Here is a 17,103-nt window from a genome sequence, read left to right as displayed (position 1 = left end):
GTACAGGATCTCAGCAAGCTCTCGGCCTCCTAGACCCTCTCCACCTTTCCTCCCCCAGCAGCAATGAGGAGTGGTAGCTTCCTAGAAGTCTCACAGCAACTGCATGGGGCAACAACAACTAAGCCTTGAGTAGGCACACCTGTTTAAAGGTGGGGCGCTGGCGGAGGAATTGTCCCGCTGAAGCACTGCCCAACACCCCCAGATGAGAGACTTCCTGTGGGCGGGCTTAAGATGTGGAGACAAATCTGACTGTGACAACTGCCTGACAGCGCTGAGCAGAGGAAGGAAGGGATCATTCTGATTTCTAGCAAAAGGGAAAAAAATGCAGTGCCCATAACCTCGTTAAACTTAATTCATCCCAGTCATTCTTTGATAATAACCTCCATTTTCTCTTTATCAATCTACATTTCATAAAATCCTGCTTTTACCCTAAATCTGTGTTTCCACAGCCAAATTTATAAAGATCTCTCTAATTGCTAGAACAAGGTAAGAAAAAAATCTAAAGCCTAATAGCTTGCAAAGTTGCCTGCAGAAAGAAGCCACAGTTTAATTGCATACCTTGATATCAATTCCTCTATACCGTTTGATTTTGCCTGTAACAGTGAGAACGGCAGGTTCTTCCATCAAACCCAGTGAAAGGCAGCCCCGGGTGCTAGCATCTCGGAGAATCACAGCTCATTCTGTAATCTCTGTGCTTCAGCCATCTCCCAGCTACACTGTGCAGGTCTTCTGCTCCTAACAGCTACACCAGGACACTCATTCCAACCTCTCGAACAAGCTGCCTCCCCCAGGTAGCCAAGAGAGATTTTAGCAGAGGCAAGGTCTTCATAAAACAATTTTCTGCACAAGTTCGGGAACTGTATCTCATTCATCTTTGAATCCTTAGGGCCGAGAATTCTGCTCAGGTGGCTAAAAATGTCAGCTAAATTGAATTACTACCTCCATAAAGACTAATATGAGATCATATACAAGTGCCTCTAAATAGAAAACCAGAGATAATAAAGATTTTATTTAAAAGTCTAAGGACATATGCATCCTCTAATTATTATTATTATTATTATTATTATTTTTGAGACAGAGTCTTGCTTTGTCGCCCAGGCTGGAGTGCAGTGGCACGACCTCGGCTCACTGCAAGCTCCGCCTTCCGGGTTCACACCATTCTCCTGCCTCAGTCTCCCAAGTAGCTGGGACTACAGGTACCTGCCACCACACCTGGCTAATTTTTTTTTTTTTTTTTTTTTTTGTATTTTTTGTAGAGACGGGGTTTCACCGTGTTCACCAGGATGGTCTCAATCTCCTGACCTCGTGATCCGCATGCCTCAGCCTCCCAAAGTGCTGGGATTACAGGCGTGAACCACCATGCCCAGCCCTCTGGTTAATTTTTTAGAACTTGAAAATTAGAGCTGTATTTTACCATGTTAAAGATGTGTTCTTAGCAAAAAAAAAAAAAAAAAAAAAAAAAAAAGTGTAGAAATTCAGGCAGGGAGTTCAAAATTCTATTTTGAAATACTGCATAAGCTTTAAATATAAATACACTCAAAAAATACTTATTTAATATTAAGAAGCTTTATCGGATTAGACTAATTCAATTCAGATGACAGTGGGCACATCTATAAAGTGTTGTGAATGACACAAATGGTTATTCTGAACCCCTGAGAAGGCGGGAGAGAGGAAGAACCTGCACCTTGTGCATGATTCATTCAGCAAGTATCAGATTGACGATAAGATGAGTAGGATATTGTGCCGGCCACAGTGTATATAAAGGAAAACAAAAGCTAATTTCACCAATTCAAAAATACTATCAAGTGACTTTACTCATAATAAATTCATTTATACTCATCTTTTAATTCAAATCTAGAGTATCCCTATTATGAAATATACAGAGACTTAGATATTCTAAATGATGTCCAAGACTCTATATATTACACAATATTTAGAACATGACTTTATTACTTTTCCCCAACCTTTAATTATAAAAATATTTAAAATATACAGAATAAAGAACACTACAGTGAATGCTGGTATGCCTCCATCAAAAATGAACAATGAATATTTTGTTTTTGGGGGGTACACAATTCAGATTTACAGAAAAGTTACAAGAATAGGACAGAAAACTCCTGGATAGTACAAAAAGATTCCCCAAATGGTAACATTTACTACATTTACTTTCTCTTTCTCGACACTGAAACACTACTATTTTGTAACCCATAGATCTTATTGAGATTCCCTTCAGTTGTCCCAATAACATCCTTTATGGCAAAAGAAATCCAAGATCATGTGTTTTATTCAACGGCCAGGTCTCTTGAGTCTTCTTTAATCTGGAACAATTTCTGAGTCTTCATATTTCAAGACAGATTTTTTGAACAATACAGGCCAACTATTTTGTAGAAGGTCCCTCACTTTGGGTATTCCTGGTGTTTTCTTATGATTAGATTCTGTTTATGAACTTTCGGCAAGAAAACACAGAAGTGGTGTTACTTTCTCTTCAGTGCATCTTCTCAGGAGGCATCTGCTGTGGAGCGGTCCCACTACTGCCAATGTTAACCTTTTTTTTTTTTTTTTTTTTTTTGAGACAGGGTCTCATTCTGTTGCCCAGGCTGGACTGCAGTAGTATGATCATGGCTCACTGCAGCCTCAACCTCTAGGCTCAAGCGATCTTCCCGCCTCAGCCTCCTAAGTAGTTGGCACCACAGGCACATGCCACCATGCCTCTCTAATTTTTTTATTTTTTGTAGAGACAGGGTCTCACTATGTTGTCCAGGTTGGTCTCAAACTCCTGGGCTCAAGCAATCCACCCACTTCAGCCCCCCAAAGTGCTGGGATTACAGGTGTGAGCCACCACGCCTGGTCTCATCAGTAATTTTTTTTTTTTTTTTCCAGACAGTCTCACTCTCTCTCCCAGGCTGGAGTGCAGTGGTGCGATCTCTGCTTGCTGCAACCTCCGCCTCCTGGGTTCAAGCTATTCTCCTGCCTCAGCCTCCCAAGTAACTGGATTACAGGCGCCTGCCACCACGCCTGGCTAATTTTGTATTTTTAGTAAAGATGGGGTTTCACCATGTTAGTCAAGCTGGTCTCAAACTCCTGACCTCAACTGATCCACTCGCCTCGGCCTCCCAAAGTGTTGGGATTATGAACGGGCATGAGCCACAGCACCCGGCCCCCATCGGTAATTTTTAAAACTCCAGTTTTTAAAGCCCAATGTTTACTTTGATCATTTGGTTTCCTCACTGTGAAGCTATTATTTTTCCCTTTGTTATTCAACAGTGTTTCATGGTGATATATTTCATGGTGATATACTTTGAGATCACCAGTTTTAATAAGTCTTGTCTTAGTCATTTATGTGGATGGATGGGAAAGTGGTGAATTTCTAATTTCTAATTCCATCATTCCAACACTTATTAGTTGCCTTTCTATTGTTAGTAATAACTTTTTCTTCCCTCCCATTATTTAGTCATTCATTTATTTTTATCAGTATAGACTCATGGATTCTTCCTTTATTCTATAAGTCATAATCCTTGACTACTATTATTTATTTTGATGTTCAAATTGCCCCATATTAGGCCAGTGGGAGCCCCTTCAGGCTGGCTGCTGTGTAAGACATGAAATTTTGAACACAGGACCACCCTAGACTCTTCATGTCACCCCATTTCTCTGGGTTTAGACACTCTTCACGATATCCCTCTCCCAATCTCCTCTTTCCTCCCCTCCTGCTGCAACGGTGTGAGAGAATTCTGAAAACTCATGCACATCTGCCTTCACTTCACGGTTAAAGGCAGAGATGGGCCAAAGGGCATCTTCCCTGAGAGTGTAGTTTCTCCAAAAGTCAAAGCAAAACACAATCCCCAAAGACCGGCAAGAAAGCCTGGGAATCCCTGTGCCAACCGAGGGATGGAGAGGGCTGGGCCAGGCTGGACATGGAGCCTGGAGCTGGAGGTGTGAAAGGCAGTTAAGTAACAGATGTGTGTGCCGTATCAAAGGCATAGACTAGACACTGGGACCCACAGCAGGGAAGCAGAGAGTGAGTTCCTGATCCATCTCCAGGAACACTGGACAGGAAGACCAGTGGAGGGGAGGGTCAATCACCTCTTGCAGGGCGGAGGCACATCATTCTCTGTCTCCCGCTCACATCTACTTGACATACTCCATAGAAGTCATCTTCCCAAAGCTCTACCCTGTGTTGTCCAAAGAGTGGCCACAAGCCACTGGGACTATTTATGTTTACATTTAAATGGATTAAAATTAAATAAAGTTTAAAAACCAGTCACACTAGCCATATCTCAAGTGCTCCACAGCCATATGTGACCAGTGGCTACCATATTTGACAGCAGAGAATAGAACATTTACTGCATTACAAAAAGCTTCACTGGATAGCACTGATCTAAAGGGTGCCCCTTATTTTCAAGATAGGAGCTCTATATTTTCTTGGCTTCCACATCCTGCATCTCCCCTGCAGCCTCTGCTTCCAGCCTGGCTTCCCACCACACCTCAAACAGACAAAACAAGCTGCTAACTTCTGCCCACATAATGCTACTGCCTTAGCTCACCTATGAAGGGGACCAGACTCCCACCCCCACAAACAAAATATGCCTCTTTGACATAAGGATTATTTTGAGCAGAAGCAACTGAAGAACAGCAGATGCCGGAAAAGCTCTAAAAACGGAGCATAAATTTTCCTTTTGTAAAGAAATTTATATTTGGAAGAGTGTCTCCGTCTCCTGTACCATCTCTTATCTATGGACGAAGCACCCACTTGAATCTGCACACCTTATTAAACATGTCTTGAGTATCCCACGTTTCCAAGTTGCCTTCCCATAACTTACTCCCCAGCAGGAATCCCAAACCCGTTTTCCTTTGTCTCACCTTTTCTCCATACTTTGTTGCCCTTTGGGATGACACAAAACCCGCCAAATTCTACTTGCCTCTTTGACTCTCATTTCTTTGTGATTGCCAGTGCCTACTTACATAATTAAAACTAATTTTTCTCTTGTTAATGCTTTTTATCAGTTTGTTTCTCAGGGCACCTAGCTACTGAATCAAGCAGGGTAGAGGCATAAAGTTTTTCCTCTGCTATACCCTCAACGTCCCCACCTCCCTAGCCCAAATCCTCCTATCTTTCAAGGTCTGGTTCAGCACTGCTCCCCATCTCCTTCAGGTATGAGCATCTTTCTCTCCACTTCACCTGTCCCATTGATGCTCAATGTTCCTCACTCACATTTCACTTCTCTGCTCCTAGAGAGCAGGGTTGGCACGACTGAGGGTCATGTCCCCAAAGACTTTGCTCATACAATTTAAATAAATAAATAAGGCTGGGCAAAGAGGCTCACACCTGTAATCCCAGCACTTTGAGAGGCTGAGACAGGAGGATCACTTGAGCCTAGGAGTTCAAGACCAGCTTGGGCAACATAGTGAGACCCCATCTCTACAAAAAAATTTAAAAATGAGGCATGAGGATCACTTGAGCCCAGGAGGTCAAGGCTGCAATGAGTCGTGATCATGCCACTGCACTCCCGCCTGGGTGACAAGGAGAAGACCTTGCCTCTAAATAAATAAATAAATAAATAAGGCTGGGTGCAGTGGCTCACGCCTGTAATCCCAGCACTTTGGGAGGCCAAGGCAAGCAGACCACCTGAGATCAGGAGTTCGAGACCAGCCTGGCCAACATGGTAAAACTCCATCTCTACTAAAAACACAAAAATTAGCCAGGCATGGTGATGGACACCTGTAATCCTAACCACTCAGGAGGTTGAGGCAGGAGAATCGCTTGAACTTGGGAGGCAGACATTGCAGTGAGCTGAGATCGTGCCACTGCACTCCAGCTTGGATGACATAGCAAGACTCCATCTCAAAAAAAAAGAAATAAATAAATAAAACAAAATTAAAACTAAATTAACAAGAGCACCACAAAGCTCCAAAAACTTGGGTTCCAGGCTTGCTTTGGCTTTCTTGCCAAGTCTCTAGTCCTCAGCTCCTATGTCAGAGAGGACATTATCTCTATTTTACTATAGCCAGTGATAATAAAAACAGTTACATTATAAAACTGTTTACATTTCATTCTTTTTCTTTTTTTAATCCCCTTAATAACCACAGAGGAGAGTGCTGTGTGTGGAAAGAGAGAAGTCAACCTCTACCTTCACGGGCGCATCACACAATAAAACACAAGACAAAGAAATGGGGATCTGTTTGCATCAACATGTAGGAAAATTCGAAAACTCAGTTCAGAAATGCAGCTTTTCAATTAATGCTTAAAATACCTCTAACAAAACTTCACTCATGCACAAAAAGAAAAAAAACACTCACGAACCAGCCACCGCCATCTTGGGTGACATTTCAGAGATCACTGAAATCAAGTGAGGAACAGAGCGCACCAGACTGCCCTTGCGTATACCATAAATCTTCATTATAGAGTAAGAAGCTGTAAGAATAACTTCTGTGACAATCTACCCGAGTTTCTTCATTTGTGAACCAGTATGAACTAGACCACCTCCTACCCCGACATTCAAATCTATCAGGTTATAAAAGGGGGAGGTGAGCGGGGATGGAGAGCAAGTCTGATTACAAAAGAAACTGAAGCAACAAACAGGTGGACAAAATGCTGTACCTTGTTCAAAATACTATTCCTTTTTTTTATTTTTTTTAAGACAGGATCTCACTCTGTCACCCAGGCTGGAGTACAGTGGCATAATTATAGCTTCCCTCACCCTCCTGGGCTCAAACAATCTTCCCACCTCAGCTTCCGAGTAGCTGGGACTATAGGCGCATGCCACCACATTCAGCTAATGTTTTTATTTTTTGTACAGACAGGATGTCACCATGTTACCCACGCTGCTCTCAAACTCCTGGCCTCAAGTGATCCTCCCCCCTTTAGCCTGGCAAAATGCTGGGCTTACAGGCATGACACACTATACCAGGCCCCCATTAGCCTTTTCAAAGATTTTTTTTTTGTTAAAGGCCTTAATAACTAGTACTATTTCTGAGAAAATAAAATTAAACACTGACCTGGCTCTTTGTCGCTTACAAAGAGCTATCACTTTATTTACACTCCATAAAGGCTCCAACCAGTGTTGTTACTCCTGTTTTCCAGATGGGGAATCTGAGTTCACAGAGGCTCACAGAAATCCCAGGATGTTCCCATACCACATGGCCACATGAAGTACAAAACAGTCCTCAAACACAGACAGCCAGCGCTCTTTCTGCCATTCTACCTATTTCTAGAGTAACTACAAAGAGGGCTGTTTCTTTAACATAAGGACATACACTGAACCCAAGTCCTTTTGAAAATTAAAAAGGTGTCATACTCTTTCTAAGCACACTTTAAAAAGTGGCCAGTGTAGCCAAGAAACAATCTAAGATCCTGAAACTGACCTAAATAATTCTTTTCCAGCCCCTCCCCATGCCTGAGGCTGCTTTCCATGGACATCAATCAGCACAGTTTCCCAAACACACGTGATGTAAAGAATCCCCCAAAGCATGTGCTAAAAATTTAGATTTCTCAGGACTTCTCCTAGTCTGATGTGAGTCTGAGAATCTGCTTTTTTAATAAGCAGATGACTTTCAATGATTTCCCAAGTTTTAGAGGTTCTGCACCAGAGATGGGATGCATCCAATCTGGGTAACTATGACCCTGTCTGACACCGGAGTTTAAACTGTAAACATGGAGTATGTATGTGCAAATTCTGCCAAGGCCATTGCTATTTTGCATTGATCGCTGGCTATTTCAAATCTCTCGTAAAAGTTACTTGAAGACACTGGGTAATCAACCCCTCCAATGTCTTATTATTATAAGCCCCTGTCCCATGCCTCTTATTATATCCTCCTCTGGGGGCGGGGGAGCAGGACAGGCAGAGATGGGTGCTGAATAGAAGACCACCACAACAAACATTAATAAACAGGAGGAATACAGTTATTCAACACTGAATAAAGTTCTCCTAACCCTCAAAGATAGAAGAGAACAGTAGCTATCCCTTAATTCCAACTTCAAAAGAGGGGTCCTAATTGGCCTGCAATCTATATTCCCATCCATATACATTTCTTTTTCTGTGCTAACACTGCAATTTAAGTGTGAGTCAGTAACTCTGACATAAATGATGATTCTGCATCTTTTTTAAAACATTTGACTCACCTTTTATTAGTATCAAAAGTTCCGTAAAAGCTTCCCTCATTGACGATTCAAATGCCAAATAATCAGAGACAAAGCAATGGTGTGTGTCTATTGAGTTGCGATAAAAAAGACAGAGGCAAATAAAAGACAGGCACATATAAACAGGGGCAAATTTCATTTCCAGACTAATCTGCCTGAAGCTAGGAAGGAACCCAACTAGTTAGAAATGTGTAAGCAAGTAACCACAAAATTGGCACATAATTGAAATCTCCTTTTTGTACGTTTCCTAAACCAGTTTATTTCTGGACTTCTGTTCCTTTATTCCCTACTTTGCTACCTCTTTAAACGGGAGTATGAAAATACCAGTGGTCCCAGTAAATTCTGTCTCAAAAACCTTCCCTTCATCCAAAATGGGATAGATGATAAAGGACAAGTATTTTGCTCAACATACATTCAGACAATAACAATAATTCAGAAATAAATAAATCAATATATTTACCCTTGAACAGATGAGCCATCTCCTCTTCTATTTTCCTTTGCTCTTAGAGGAAGACAGATCAGGGTCTCTCAGGGCCAAAACACTCAACTGAGGAAGTGCTGGGTAAGAAAATCCTTCTGATGGACACCCAGATAAGAGCAGGCCTCCGCTCACCCTCCAGATTGACCATGGCAAGTGACTGGCTTTATTTCAGGGTGTAAAGGGAACTGGACGGTGCGGCATTTGGGTCATGGTATTAGGAAACCTTCTTCCTCCACTTCTAGGATGGCATCCACAGAGCTATGGCCCCACCTGACTCATCCACGGGGCCTCTGACAGCACCCTGCTGTAACCAGTGCTCCCTAATCCAGTGTTACAGTGAGGATATATTCAATCCCTTACTTTAAAAAGTTATAGAGGGTTCAATGAGTCACAAATCACCAAGGAAACTAGAAGGAGGTCAATGATGGTTTCCAAAAAGGAGCATCTCTAGAATTTCCTTTTGGAGTTAGGTAACAGAATGGGAACTTGCTTTTCGAATGAATATATTCCAAAGAAAAAATTCACTCATCTTTTCCCCTCATGACCCTGGGAACTGCCTCCAATCCTTGTTACTCAAGATAGTTAAAGATGTACACAGAACGAACATGACAATGTCTGCATCTAAAGCTGGGGGACAGTGAGATTGAACTGGCATAGTTTTTCTGCACATTTAAATACCATCCCCTGAGAAAGCCTTAACCCACAGTCGCGGCAAAAATCAGTGGATAAGAGATAATTATGTAGTTTTTCAGTTTACTAACTAGGCCAGGTCCCAGCCTGTTACATCATTCAGGTTAATCAAATGTAGTCAGGAATAGAGCATTCTGAAACTCCTGACTCAATTAAAAAGCACTTACCTTATCTATTAACGGCTCATATAGGGCTGGGAACATATCATCACTGGGGAACAGACCCTCAAAGTGTATATATTAATTGGGCCCCTTTTTTGTGAAGGCATGTGATATGAGGGTCATTTTTAAGACAAAATTAAAGACAGATTAACTGTGTAATACACAATTTTGATGTCCAACACCCCAGGAACCTGAGACCCCGCCCACTGTGATGTCTCTGAGAACGCACCTCAGTGCTGTTTTCTGTGTGCTTGAAACCTCCTGAGACCTGTCCAGCCACACAACTTGGCCTCCACCCAGTCTCCCTTGGAATGTGCCACACCCTCCCTGCACAAACCAAGGTAGTGACAGAAGGACACATTCTTTCCCTGCCCCTCCCATCACCTCCCCACCCCCATCTCTGTTGGATCCAACAAGCAAACTTCATTTGAATCACCCGCTAAGTGGTAAGCTGCTTCTGCCTTTTCTCCAGCCTCTGATGGTTCCCAGGTCTGGGCTCAGAAAAGGGCAGAGTCTTCCAGGCCTGCTGCTGACAGTCCAGGAAGCCACCTCCTGAACACACTATTCCAAGCCCCCAGTTTCCTATCCCCTCCAACAGCAAGAGCGCAGTGAACACATTTCCACTTGCACACATTCATGCATCAACAACACACTCACATCTCACACCAGAGAAAATTCAATCCAATAGAAGTATAACACTTACAAGCCCAGCACACCAAAAACCATCTCCCCTTCTAAGCAAACAATCATACATACTGCAGGAGTCTTTCACGGTAAAGAGCCCTGCCCACCTGCCACCTCCTCCACCATGCCTTTGGAATTGCCAGAGCCAGTGGTGCTAGTTCTGGTACCTCCCATCCGCCAGCCGCCTGTCTCCCCTAAAGGTTTCAGGACCCCCCCACCCAGAAGGAGACAATACCCCTATACATCCCGGCTCTGTTTTGCAGGGGCCATAATTACCATCCGAGCATTCTTCATAATACCAGTCTAGTTCATAATAATCCGCTTCGATAAATTTCTGCATAGTCAGTAGTCTTGCAGAGGAAAGAATGGACTTCACAGCACCATCAACGTCAAGTAAAACGCTGCCATGCCTCCCCGCCCTTCCAGAATACTGGACAGAAGAATATCCCGAAACACACCAGAATTAGGCTGTACATTCTTAACGACAGTCTGGAGCCAAAACAGGAAAGTGGGCAATGAAAAGAAAAATTCTATGGGGGAAGGAGGGAGTAGGAGGAGCAGAAAGGAAGGCAATTTGCAGAGAGCTAACGGAGACCCTGGCAGCACTGCCAATAAAGCAGCACTGGACAGCAGCCCTGAATGGGAGTAGCCAGGATTGTCCTATCCAGACGCCCAGAGGGTGACGTCAGGGACACACACCACCACCGGCTGTCTCACTCAAGCCTCGTCTCCTGCTCGCCGCTCATCTTTCAATCTAACCGTTGCCATAGAAACTGGCCGGCTCTGAAAAATGATGCAGAGATGGAGGAAATGTCTTCCAAGGATGTTGGCAGCAGAGGCTGAGAGATGCCAGGCAGGGAAAAGAAAGGGTACAGGCAAAGGAGAGACAGAGGGGTCAGCACCATCATCACCTTCAACAAACGTAAGGACAAGCTTATTCACCCTACTTTGGGTCACGATAGAAAGAAGATTCTGGATTTGAAATCTGCCACCTTTTAAAATCTGCAAATCATTACTTTTGGTTTCCTTTCCTCAACCTGATTTAACACATTAAACATCTTTTATAATTTTTGACCACCACTTAAAGGAAATGTAAATTACTTAGAAAATGGAAACATTTTCACTTAGATGCACTACTATTCTCTGCTCATGCTTTTGCTCAAACTTCTAGAAAAACAGCCTGTCACATACAAATAGAGGAGGGCGCCATCACAAAGGGCTTGTGCAGTACAATATGCTGTTTCATGGACACGTACATGTGTAATCAAGGCGCTAAAGTGCACACTAGAATAAAAAAGTCCACCTGCAGGAAGTTAGTTGCCTCTGGGGAAGGAGTGAGGAAATGAGGTTTTAAAACTTTCCTTATAAATGCACCCATATGTTTTATTTCCTTAAAAAATACAGTTAATATTAGTTCTAAATGTTTGATATGTTTGAAATATTCATAATAAAACAAGGTAGTAGATAATAAGACAGATTCTAGACTATCCTATAGGCTGAATTTCATTCCCTAAAGCAGGGTCTCTCAACCTCAGCACTATTGACATTTGAGGTTAGGTAATTCTTGTTGTGGAAGGCTATTCTGGGCATCGTAGGATGTTTAGCAGCAACCCTGGTGCCTACCCACTAAACGCAGGTAGCACTACCCTCCACCCCCAAGATGTGACAACCAAAAATGTCTCCATACATTGCCAAATGTCCCCTGGATATAAAATTGCTTGGTTGAGAACCTTGCCCTAAACCAAAACTACTTATTTACTTCATTGTCCTCTTGGCCAGGTACTGTAAGTATCTGTTGATGTCAACAGCAGCATATATACAGATAATAGTGTGTGTGTGTGTGTTTCTATGTATGTGTATGTCTGCTTCTGTGTGTAAAATAGAAATTTAAAGGAAAATCACATAGACACACACATCTTATATAGAGAATCTTAGATGGAATCCATACTTTGTATCGATCTATCTCAATCTTCCTAAATCACTGGAAGCTGAAGAGCCTGTAACGTTGTGTTGTGAGGTCCTCAAAGAAATCTCTCTCTGCTCTGGGGTACCCTCTCCTCATGTTACAGCCATGTCTGGCCCTCATCATTGGGCCTTGCTTGCACACCTGGGCAGGATACCACATCAGACCTTCCCACTTACCAGGTGGCTGGCCAACCCCATTTGGCCAGCCTTTAGTGGGAGCAGGTCCTTGCAATCCTTGCAGGGTTGCAAGGATCCAACCCTTTGGCACCCACTATGGATAACAGAGCCTCAAGTCCCAGAGGGAAAAGAGAAGTTAAAGGCAGGGGCCCAAACCACAAGCAGACAAAGAAACCATCCCCGCATGCTGCAGTGGAACCACTGATGCTGATGATGAATTTTGGCTAAAATTGTTAATAGGATTCCAGAAAAGTTCAGAAAATGTAGGAGACAAGGGAATGACACCGTCCCTGGCCCTGCTGTCTCCTGGCTACCACTTACACCCTGGAGGACCTGTGCCCCTCTGTCATCATCTCTTCCTCCTCCAAGGCACTCCCAACCCAACTGCACATTCTTTCTGGTCAAAGTAGATATCAGATCCCATAGCCTCCCTCACTTACTTTATTCCCTCTCCCTGATCCCAACTTGAATATACATTTTCAGTTTTCTAGGACTTGTGACTATTTAAAGTCAGCAGACAATGATTTTAATTCCTTTCTTATAACTGCCTCTGCTATCTGACACATCTCATCTCTCCCTCTAATCTTTAATATCGTCCTATCTCTGGCCATGATGGTGCCTCTCAAGAGCCCCCACTGCAAGCTCCCAAACAGCCCCTCAGACGTTCACCTCAAGACAGGTGAATGGAGGCCGGTGTCCCGAGGTTTTCTGAGATACCTTAAGGTATTTCTAAAAAGATGATGATGGGCCTTATAAACAGGCAAATAGTTAACAACAAACTCCTAAAAAATCAGCAATGTTCGCCAGTTCAATCCAATCAGGGTGGGGAAGGTCCAACAAGAATTTGCAAAATGATTTAATAAAGGAACCAGAGGGCTGGTTGCATTGGCTCATGCCTGTACTTCTACCACTTTGGGAGGCCAAGAAGGAAGGATAGTTTGAGGCCAGGAGTTCAAGACCAACCTGGACAACATGGCCAAACCTCATCTCTACAAAAAAAATTTAAAACCAGCTAGACGTGGTAGCACATGCCTGTAGATCCAGCTACTTGGGAGGCTGAAGCTGGAGGATCACCTGAGCCCAGGACTTCAAAGTTGCAGTGAGACGTGATCATGCCACTGCACTGCAGCCTGGGTGACAGAGTGAGACCCTACCCCAAAAACTAAAAAAAGAAAATAAAGGAACAGGAAATGCAAACTCCTCAAAGCATCACATGAAAGTCAGACAAACTTCCTAATAGCTGAACACATGGAGGTTCCTGGAGCTACATATCTCTTCATCTGTATCCTTCACAGTATCCTTTGTAATAAACCAGTAAAGGCATTAAAAAACATACATTTATGAGACAATGGTGTCTATGAAAACTATGGATGATACAAGAGCTTCATTTGATATGGAACAGTATCCCAATACTGAGGTCAGGAAAACCAAGTACGAACTCTGGAAGAATGGCAAGACAAGTGGGTGAACGGCAATACTGCTTTTCATCAAGAACAAGGACATCAGCTATTGAAGACGCATTTGGATACTTTTCTTAAAGGTGAGAGTAGACTGAAGGTATTTTTTCCTCCTTGTTGAGATGAAATGGTTTGCAGACCAAGGACACAATGTAGTTGGTGTATAAATCAGTGCACTTGGGATACGAGAATTTTTTACAGAGCAGAATCTGTCTTACTCAGAAGAACCAATTAGCAAAGTTCCTGAAGCCAAAGTATTTAAGAGTTCTTCAGAGAACATTTCATTGTACTGTTGCAGCATTTATTATCTTCCCCCAAACACATATCGACAAATTTGACAGAATTTGGGATAGAGGAGCACTGGCTGCCATTAATCTAGGAGATTTCAAACACTATGCAGATACAATGTTGTCCCTCCTGGGAAAAGGGTTTCAGTACCTCGTGTGTGTTCTTTCTTATGACCCAACTAAACATGCAGGCCCACTATCTTATGTTCAACATGCTGAAATTGAAAGGTTGTTCAATACAATATGCAATATTCATTGTCTTGAGATGATTGATGGTTTTGAAGAACAACATGAAAGTTGGCAAATTGACTACATTTTTGAAAAGTTATATCTACTTACAGAAAAGTAAATCAGATGTAAACAAAATCAAGTAACATCAACATGTTTTTGAGTTTCAGCAATTGAAAATTATGCTAAGGCATGAAAATGTAATGCATCAATTTTTTATTGTTTACAAATCATATCAAAGATCTTTGTTCAAAAACGCACATAGGTTTTTTTTTTTTTTTTTTTGAGACAGAGTCTCACTCTGTTGTCCAAGCTGGAGTGCAGTGGCACGATCTTGGCTCACTGCAACCTCTGACCCTAGGTTCAAGGGATTCTCATGCCTCGGCCTCCCAAGTAGCTGGGATTAAAGGTGTGTGCCACCACACCCAGCTGATTTTTTGTATTTTTAGTAGAGATGGGGTTTCACCATGTTGGCCAGGCTGGTCTCAAACTCCTGACCTCAAGTGATCTGCCCACCTTGGCCTCCCAAAGTGCTGGAATTACAGGCGTGGGCCACCATGGTCGGCTCCCTTTGCCCATTCTTAATTAGGCAGTTGTTCAATTTTCAAAACTGCATATATCTTTTTAGAAGAAAATAGATACTAAAATGTTAAAGTAGCTCCTTTGGGGAGGCGAGGAGGTGGAAGATTATGACTGTGTGTCTTACTTACAGACTGCAAGACTTTTTACCAATCAATCCGCATGTATTGTTTAATTAAAAAATAAAAGAAAAATGCAATGAATATTACTTAAATATAATAGACATAGAAAAACTGACATTCTGTGGAATTTAGAATAATTAAAGAAATGTAATACCTCAGCAGGGTTCAACTAATCCCAAGACCTATATAAAAGATTAGCTTTCACTATAAACCTTTGTCTTTTACTGAAATCCTAGCCATCTCTTTGCACATGTTTTCTCCAGTACAATTTTATATGTAACAGAAACAAGAAACAAATACATTTTAATGAAATAATCCAATTTATATGGAACAATATATTCTCAAATTATAAGAATAAATTTTGTTAAAGTTAAAAAAAAAATACAAGGATACAAATCCCTTATTTGCTTGCTTTTTTGTTTTGATAGAAACCCCTTAAATAAAACTTGGCACATTTACCTTACAGCACTATGAATTTTTTTAACATTTTATTCCTACCCCATTACCATAAAACAAGTAAAAAATAACAGATTTCATAGTTAAGAGCATGGGCTTTTGGAGTCAGATGGTCTGAGGTTTGGTACAGGATCTTTGTTTTCCATGTCTGTGACCTTATTAGATAACATCAGTCTCATCTGCTAAATGGGGGTGATTATAATACATTCCACAGAGACAGGGGAAGCTATAATCAATTAGTGTATGGCAGAGCACTTAGCACAGTGCCTGGGACAAAGAGAGTTTGCAATAAACGTTAGTTGTGATCATCTTCATCACTCTAATCTTTTTTTTTAAGGGAAATAAGCCAGGAAATGAACAATTAAAAAGGGGGTACAAATTCCTAAGCTATAATTAGGGAAATGAGGTAGAAATGCCATTTATAAGCTTTTTCCAACATAACTGATTCAAAGGCACTGAGTTCACAGTAATGAGCAGGAGTGACAGGTGGGGTGAGGTAGGGAGCGAAGCACCATTTCTAAACAGTGACAATACATTACTGAGCACAGCTTAAATTAAGTCCAAAGCTGCACATATCCAATTCACTTTTTAAGAAAACAGGAAAGAAACAAAACAATGTATAAATAAGCACAAAGGAAACAGCATCATTTAGGGGTGATTTTTACGAGCTTCAAGCATTTCAAAGTGAACTACACCAAAAGTATTTCATATGCTTGGAAAGACAAAGCAATCAGTCCATAGCTCTGCGAAGAGTTTCACAATGAAAATCCAAGTCTATCTGACATCAAATCCACTTTCCTTCACACCAAGAGACCCAACACTCCTGAGGCTTACAGCCCTCCCTCGGCCCAGGTTTACTGCAGCCGAAAAAGCAGCCTCCTCCCTACCATGACCCGACACTCCTCCATCACTGCCACCACAAAGTCAGGAATAAAAACAGGGTCCCAGGAGCCGTCTCAGGTAAGCCTCACAGCCACCTGGTCAGCCATTCCTTAGTCGCCGCATCTTCAGCTGCCCCATTTAGAAAGTGCTGACTGTATACCTGGCATTTAATACTTTATATCTCATTTACTCCTCAGACCCCTGCGACCTAATGGCTCCCTCATTGTGGAGACAAGGAAAGGGGTCTTGGTGGCTTAAGTCACTTGCCCAGGATTGCACAGAGAATACCAAAAGCATCTGGATATAAACCAGGAATGATCCCCGTCCTAAGCCTTTTCCACTTCTCAATAAGTGAATGAAAAAGCATCCAAGGATTATTTGCTAATGGAATTTGAAAGAAAAAAAAAAAAGAAGAGGTACAATTAAAGAAGATAAAGACTCAAGTTAGCACCTCACAGAGAAAACAAATTGAGAAGTATTTTTTTTTAAAGAACAAAATAAATGATCAGGAAAGTGAGAGTTAAACTGAAAATATCTATGTAACTTCATGATATTAAAAACAAACAAACAAAACAACTCTTTCCAGCTCTGTCACATAAGTGGCTCAACAAGGACACCCCTCCAATCCATCAGCAGCAAGTCAACATTCTGGTGCCCAGATTTAGGTTAGACCTTAACAGGGCTCCTTGTAGAGTGGCTGATTGCAAGTCTTCGGGCAGGGAAAAATCAAGAGGGACCTGCAACACCAGGTTTCAAGAAAGCAAAGACCACTTCAAAAGGTCTGAGGGAGAAGCGAT

At 42.1% G+C, this 17,103-nt stretch overlaps 1 protein-coding gene and 1 pseudogene across 14 annotated transcripts in view; one reads left to right on the top strand and one right to left on the bottom strand.

Annotated features, from left to right (window-relative positions):
* Positions 1–17,103, bottom strand: part of TRAK1 (trafficking kinesin protein 1) — a 211,902-nt gene that overhangs the window by 65,597 nt on the left and 129,202 nt on the right. For 3 of the 14 annotated variants that reach the window (XM_019024012.4, XM_031009137.3, XM_031009138.3), the window contains exon 1: positions 10,430–10,795. The exons of 10 other annotated variants lie outside the window; for them this stretch is intronic. In XM_019024012.4, the coding sequence (XP_018879557.3) occupies positions 10,430–10,493 (64 nt within the window). In that variant the 5' untranslated portion in view covers positions 10,494–10,795. Of the gene's footprint in view, positions 1–8,119; positions 8,203–10,429; positions 10,796–17,103 lie in introns of those variants that run through there. One more of the 14 variants, XM_063703720.1, reaches the window with a different exon arrangement.
* LOC101141839 (thiopurine S-methyltransferase-like) lies at positions 13,662–14,388 on the top strand (annotated as a pseudogene).

This window comes from Gorilla gorilla, chromosome 2, assembly GCF_029281585.2.
Source record: "Gorilla gorilla gorilla isolate KB3781 chromosome 2, NHGRI_mGorGor1-v2.1_pri, whole genome shotgun sequence".
Lineage (NCBI taxonomy): Eukaryota > Metazoa > Chordata > Mammalia > Primates > Hominidae > Gorilla > Gorilla gorilla.
Note: the sequence above shows the minus strand (reverse complement) of the source record. Positions and strands in the feature narration are given on the sequence as shown.